The sequence below is a fragment of the Emys orbicularis genome, chromosome 1 (genome assembly GCF_028017835.1).
Source record: "Emys orbicularis isolate rEmyOrb1 chromosome 1, rEmyOrb1.hap1, whole genome shotgun sequence".
Lineage (NCBI taxonomy): Eukaryota > Metazoa > Chordata > Testudines > Emydidae > Emys > Emys orbicularis.
In genome coordinates, this window is record NC_088683.1 from 68,368,365 (window position 1) to 68,375,681 (window position 7,317).

Sequence of the window (7,317 nt, forward strand, 5' to 3'; positions counted from 1 at the left end):
CCCAGTTAAATAAATGATCAGTCATAACCGTATTAATTTTAGCTATCAAGATAGTACCAGAAGCTCTGTTAAATACAGTATTGGGTCTACATTGTATGTTTATATGCAGTTCACAGGGAATATCAGGTAAACGTTGCACAGCTCTGCATTATCCAGTTAATAAACATATAAAAGATAAACAGGAATTCTATACATATTCATTTCTTACGCAGCAGTAGGAATTATAAATACTTTCTTGATTTCAAAATAGATTTCATTATAAATAATGATTGAAAAATAGTTAAATATTAATAAATAGATTTATATAAAAACGGAATAACAAAAGGTGTAACTAAGCCTTTCAACATCTACATTTCCTTTTCTGATTTTGGCTCCTTTTTCTCTTTACGTGAGTAGTTGGATGGTCCAGTAGTAGTTTTTGTAAGGTGGGGAAAAGTTCATTAACAGCTTTGCGTTGGATTTTCTTATCATTCATCTGGTTCAAAGGACAAAAAAAATAGTCATTTCAAAAGGTACTGTACATTTATTAGCATGCGCTATGGTCTAGGCCAGCAGTTCTCAAACTGTGGGTTGGGACTCCAAAGTGGGTCACGACCCCATTTTAATGGGTTCACCAAGGCTGGCATTAGACTTGCTGGGGCCTGGGGCTGAAGCCAAAGCCCAAGCCCCACTGCCTGGGGCTGAAGCTGAAGCCCTCAGTCTTCGGCTTTAGCCCTGGGTGGCGGGGCTCAGGTTACAGGTCCCCCCACCCTGGGACTGAAGCCCTTGGGCTGTGGCCTCCACCTGGGGCAGCAGGGCTCGGACTTTGGCTTTGCCCCTGCCCCCGCCGTCTGGGGTGGTGGGGCTCAGACTTCAGCTGGAGTTGTGTAGTCATTTTTGTTGTCAGAAGGGGGTTGCGGTGCAATGAAGTTTGAGAACCCATGGTCTAAGATGTTGTACGGGGCATTACATGATAGGGCAAAGTAACACATTGATGAAGAATAGCAATAACCCATCAATCCATCAACCAGTTCAGATAAGGAAGAGCAATCTTCTAATGAATTTTGTTGTCCAATTTCCAAGCTGCTTTATGATATGGTACAAGTCAACAGTATTCTATGCAACTGAGCTACTGTGTGGCTCAACATGATATATTATTATAACGTTTGAGTTACTGTGGTATTGGAGGACAAATTATTAAAGCAGAGCCATATGCTGATGGCTGTAATTGAAATCAATGGAGTTAAACCAGTATTAACAGTAGAATCTGATACAGAATGTCACTTTTGGAGGCTGTTTTTAATCCGACTATGAACTGATTACTACTTCCTCAACCCAGTTTAGGAGACAAATGGCTGTTAACTATGTAATAATCTGAAGTAAGGTTAAGGTTGTCTGTTACTCTCATTGACTCTATTTTCATTCATTAATTTTTAGATTAAAATGTTTCAGATGTTAAAATGCATCAGTTGGGCTACTTTGTGAGCACACATACATAATTTTAAAAAAACACAAATAAAAAACATTAACTAAAAAATTGCCTTGCAGGATATGACTAGATTGTCTTCCCCACAGTGAAAACACTTAAGAACATAAGAACATAAGAACAGCCATATTGGGTCAGACCAAAGGTCCATCAAGCCCAGTACCTGTCTTCCGACAGTGGCCAATGGCAGGTGCCCCAAAGGGAATGAACAGAACAGGTAATCATCAAGTGATCCATGCGCTGTCACCCAATCCCAGCTTCTGGCAAACAGAGGCTAGGGACACCATTTCTGCCCATCCTGGCTAATAGCCATTGATGGACCTTTCTTCCATGACTCTATCTAGCTCCCTTTTGAACCCCGTTATAATATTGGCCTTTACAACACCCTCTGGCAAGGAGTTCCAGAGGTTGACAGTGCATTGTGTGAAAAAATACTTTCTTGTGTTTGTTTTAAACCTGCTACCTATTAATTTCATTTGGTGGCCCCTTGTTCTTGTATTATGAGAAGGAGTAAATAACACTTCCTTATTTACTTTCTCTATACTACTCATGATTTTATACACCTTTATAATATTGCCCCTTAGTCGCCTCTTTTCCAAGATGAAAAGTCCCAGTTTTATTAATCTCTCCTCATATGGAAGTCATTCTATACCCCTAATCATTTTTGTTGCCCTTTTCTGAACCTTTTCCAATTCCAATATATCTTTTTTGAGATGGGGCGACCACATCTGCACACAGTATTCAAGGTGTGGACATACCATGGATTTATATAGAGGCAATATGATATTTTCTGTCTTATTATCTATCCCTTTCTTGATGATTCCCAACATTCTGTTCCCTTTTTTTGACTGCCGGTGCACATTGAGTGGATGATTTCAGAGAACTATCCACTTAGACAAAACCCTAAAAGAGTAAAGGGGCCTTAGACTCTGTCCTGAAAGTCAAGAACCTGAGGCTCTGTTGCCCCAAAAGGGGAATGAATTCTAGATTTTGCCTTCATAAAACAAAAGGGAAAAAAAGAAATATCCTTACCGGAAGTCTTGCCAACTCCATTAGGTCTTTTACTTTTTTGAAGCTTTCAGTTAGGCTGTCGTTCAACGTATACAGGGCATTGTGTATGTTCTTGACGTGCGATTTACTTGTAGCCGGGCCAATATTATCAAACATTTTCAAGTACATGGAAACGATCTGGCTGAGTATGATTTTTTTTTCAGTTGCCTGTTAGAAATACAGCACATAAAAGCGTTTAATGAATTTCCATCAACAGCGAAATGTAGAAAATCAAAATGAAGGCCCCCTGCTGTGATCAAAGAGTATTCAGGACAGGGGAATGCAAAGATGGCCTAAAGCATTCATTCTGGGTTGGCTGGGCCTTAAGCTGAGCACCTGGCATAAACTAAAGTATCCTGAGGGCTGTTGTAACTTGTGCCGGCTGCCAGCAATCCCAAGGAGCCATTACAGCAGCCTAGTGATCAATGGTACATAGGAGCTCCCTGGCTACACCCCTTTTTTCCCAACCATGTCCCCTACACTAGCAGAGAAGCAGCAGAATGTCATAGGAGCCACCTTGCACAAGTAGCACAATGCAAAGCAGCTACACCTGTGCTCAAAATCTGGTTCTAAGGATGTAAGCTTACCTCTGTCCAACTTTTCAGTCTTTCTGTGAAAATAGATCCGCCCTCAGCTACATCTGACTGACTTGAATTCTGCAATGGAACAGAGAAATGACTTAGGAGACACCAAGATTTACTGAAAAACAAACAGGACCCTCCATTGAAATGGATGGGAGTAATAGTGAAATACATACGAGAATTATTTTTGCTTTAAGGATTTTCAGCTGTTATAAGTCCTTCATCTTGGAGGAATTATACAACTACATTCACTAAACTGTTACTCCGTGCTCTTTGTGGATGCTGACATTAACAACTAAAAAATAAATACGAATAGACACAGCAAATTGTTCTTTGAATTGTCTGATCTAGTTTTATCTTGTTTTCTGAGGGATTTAAGGCCAGCAGTGCAAAATCAGTGGGCCTAACCCTTCATTCATTCCTTTCACAGTACTTAGGAAAATCTCCCGTTGACTTTAGTGAAGGAATGGGAATTCATTTACCTTAGTGAAAATTTTGTGTCAGTAAAGATCCCAGTGCAAAGGGCCCATTCAGTGTGATTCTCACATGCAGAGACGACCCGTGCCTGCCGATAGCAGGGAAGCAAAGTGAGGGCAGCTGGCTTCAGCAGTGTTAGTCTGTGTGAGCATGCTCAGTATACGCCAAGCAGCATATCTGGGGGGGGAGGCACGTGATCCCCGCATACACCCCTCCCCCCGCCACGTATCATCTCTGCTCACGTGATTCCCATGTTAAGTGGCTTAAGTAGTGCACATAGGCCTTCCCTGTTTGGGTGAATTGCAAAGAGCCCAGTTCTAGTAGAGGGGAACTGCCATTTCAGAGAGTCAGAACTCCTGTAATATCAGAGGTTTGTAAAAACTGGGGGAAAGTCCGATATCCCACTCTCAGACTGAGGGATGCAAAGATATTGTGGACTAGAGAGTATTTCACATAGCTGGAAAACAGGTGTTCTGTATGTTGTATCTCAATGATTGCAGGGTTAGAAAATACAGAACTTTAAAAATCTTTTTCTAGGGGAAATTTAGTTATTTTTACTAGTCCTGATAAAACATAATCCTAACAATACAATGTGAATCATTCATTTGTTGTTTGTTCAATAATGTAATTACAGCGACTTCAATGGGATAATTTGCATACTTAAGTGCTTTGCTGGATTAGGGCCTATCGGTCAATTTTGAGAAGTGCTGAGCACCTGCAGTGGGCTTGAACTCTTGACTTCAGTGAAAACAATAAGTGCTCAGCACCTCCCAGGATCTGGCCCTACATAGTCACATATATTGTAATAGGAATCTAACATATAATCACAATAACTGTATTACATAAAACCAATATTGCATTTAATCTTCAAGCACTTGACAAAGATTAAACAAACCTTACAACATTCCTCTATGGTTATTACTGTAACTACTGTACTCATTCTACTGACAGATAAACACCCAAAATCAGTGGCTGAGCTGGAAATGGAAGCCAGTGATCCTAGCCCCCAGTTCTTTGCTCTGGCTGCAAGAGCGTTCTGCATCTTTCATTCGTTTAAGGAAATGAATTTAAAATGTAAAAAAACAATTAATGACCACCCCATCCGACAGCTCTTACTCCCATTAGTAATCCCAGTTGAAGTCAACAGGTTATCTGACTGACTCCTAAGCGATCATAAATTAATTAACATAACATTGACATAATCTCTATGAAATGTGCTAATGTTGCAGATTTAGTATTCTTGCAATCATCATAATCTCAGTTTATGAAAGCAGGATTAATGTAGCAATGTTTCAAAAATACTAAAGAATAAGCACTAGGGGCCACCTTTGAGCAATGTAACAAGAAAAAAGCACCAGATGCATTTGCTAAAGCAAAGGATCTCCTTTCATCTCTATCATTTTCATTTGTTCCTGTTTACATTATTAACTACTACTTAATCCCCTATCTCTGGCAAATGTAACGTTATCACCGTAAAACTAATGATGATCCAAGAGGTTGCATCCTAACTGTTACAAGATTTTCTCATTATGCATTGTTCCATGTAATTGATTGCTAAGGGAACTGGGAGAATGTTCCCCACCATGAAGCATAAACAGTTATATCAATTTTCCCCAGATAGATTCAAAATACTACATTACTTTAATTAGTTCAGTTGGAAGGACCTTAGTTTTGGTGACAAAGGTGAATAGCACAAAGACATTGTCTAGCATCAAACTATATTCAAATAAACAATTAACTGCAAAAGCAAACCTACACATGTTGTAACAGGACTATATTACATTGATTGTCATAAACCAAACTCTAGCCAACTTTCAGTAATATTTAAGTCCAAATGATGTCTAAAGCATAAGCAGTAAGAGAGGAAGAAGAATGAATTATTAGATGGTTATACTTACAAAGTCAGCTTTGAGTTTTTCTATATCTTCTTCTATTTTAGGAAGAATTGATTGACAAAAGAAACATCCAAAACAAGAGCTGATAGATAGAAGGATGAAGAGATAAATCTGAGGAGTCATTGCTGTGGAGACACTGAAGTAAAAATGCTGAAGTGGTTTCTGAATGTGGCTGTCAGGCCTAAAGCAATGAGCTATCCTTCTAACAGTCAGGTCTGGTATTAGAAGAAAGCCGAGTAGTGAACTTCATCTGTCTTGGTGGTGGTATTTATACCTGGGTGTTGAATATTTTTATCTCATCATCAGAATTACACATTATTCACAAGTTTTAGAAGATGAGATGGTGTTAGATAGGATGTGATGCTCATTGGTTTTATTAATAGGTATGGTTTGTGGGACTTTAGCGTTCAAAGTTTCCTTTAAATGACTAGGTCTCCCGTGTGACAGAATATGATGCTCGGTTACGTGTCCAGCCCTGCCACCGTTGAGGGATCCCTCGAAAGCATTTTCAACCTGGCACTGGAAATTTTCCAGATGGCTCATCAGCCCCATTTAAGGGTAAAATGCACATGGTACGCTGAAAAGTTTCAATGGTTTGTTTGTGGTTGGGAACAAGCAGGAAAGGAAATTCTGGTACAAGTTGGGGAAGTGGAGTCTTACGAAGCGTATATGCTGTGGCTCAGACATAAGATTCTTGCAAACCATCAGAAAGCAAAGAAATCATATCATGTGGTTAAGGGGTCAGTTTGACAGTCAAGTCACTTGTCGTGTGCTTTTAAAGTAACCACTTTGATTAACGTTGGACTCTTCAGAGCTCTGAAGAATTTAAGATGATCGCTTCAATGTGATATTTTATGCAACTTAAATAGCCCTTTCTTTTAAGACAGAAATGTTTGCATAATATTTTCTTTTTTCCAGTCTAGCCTCAGTGACAGTAGAAAATGAAATCCTGATACCAATGTGAGGACGTATTTTATTAAGTCTTTGGCTCCGCAGGTTCTTTCTTTGTGCAGAGCAGGGCCTGCTACAGCACAACTGCAAGTGGAGACTGTGCTTGGGTGTAAGTGAGGTTAAGCTTGGATCATATTCCTTCACACTGAGCTGTACTTAAATCTCACCCCCTTGTATGACTTTTTGCTTGCACAAAATTAGTACGGCACAAAAGTCCCTGGGCATGGGTGGAGAATGGGCATGTTTAAGGAGACATGGACCTAATCACAATCCTCCTCAGAGGTGCTGAGCTATGCACGTCCGGCCTTACTCCTGCTTAGAATGGGGTGCACAGTGGGGAAATCTGCTCGATTTTGATTTGCTGGGCTCACACTCATTTTCCATGGCCATTTGTGGTAATGAAGGTTTCTTCAGACAGATGTTCATGTGTAAAGGGATCAGGCTATTTGCAAAATCTGTTTTGTGAAGAAACTGAAACAGTGTCAGGTAGAAGTAGGGTAGCATTCACCTTTGTGAAGGAGCAGGGTAGGCAGTAGAGAGAATGGAGGTATCCTGCTGGAGGGGGATAAAGGAAAAAGAAGAAAGACGGAGTCAAAAGAAGAACCAGCTCATCACATGTATGGGCTTGCTTCACAGAGGTTACAGAGGAGGAGATCATTGCAGCCTCCATAAAATTCAGCCTGAGGTGTTGAGGAGGATTGGATTGGCACCTTGGCACTCTGAGCTGCCCTGCAGGAGCATTGCTGGAATGAGCTACAGCCCTTGATTAAGTAAAACCGTTCCCAGAGAGAAGTTATCAGTGGTTCACAGTCAAGCTGGAAGAGCATATTGAGTGGGGTCCCACAGGGATAGGTCCTGGTGCTGTTCTGTTCAATATCTTAATCAATGATTTAGATAA

General features: G+C 40.3%; 1 protein-coding gene across 1 annotated transcript; it reads right to left on the bottom strand.

Annotated features, from left to right (window-relative positions):
* Positions 1-340: 340 nt before the first annotated feature.
* IFNG (interferon gamma) lies at positions 341-5,591 on the bottom strand. Its single transcript, XM_065422066.1, has 4 exons — positions 5,472-5,591; positions 3,103-3,171; positions 2,498-2,683; positions 341-475 (listed from the first exon to the last, which is right to left on the bottom strand). Exons 1-4 carry the CDS (start codon positions 5,589-5,591, stop codon positions 341-343), a joined length of 510 nt encoding a protein of 169 aa, XP_065278138.1.
* Positions 5,592-7,317: the final 1,726 nt, after the last annotated feature.

What these genes read in the sequence shown, in the direction of transcription:
- IFNG (XM_065422066.1), bottom strand. Translation starts at nt 5,591, where the DNA reads ATGACTCCTCAGATTTATCTCTTCATCCTTCTATCTATCAGCTCTTGT. An exon ending in GACTGAAAAGTTGGACAGAG is followed by an intron (nt 2,684 to 3,102) that starts GTAAGCTTACAT and finishes TATTTCTAACAG; the next exon opens with GCAACTGAAAAAAAAATCAT. An exon ending in TGGAGTTGGCAAGACTTCCG is followed by an intron (nt 476 to 2,497) that starts GTAAGGATATTT and finishes CCTTTGAACCAG; the next exon opens with ATGAATGATAAGAAAATCCA.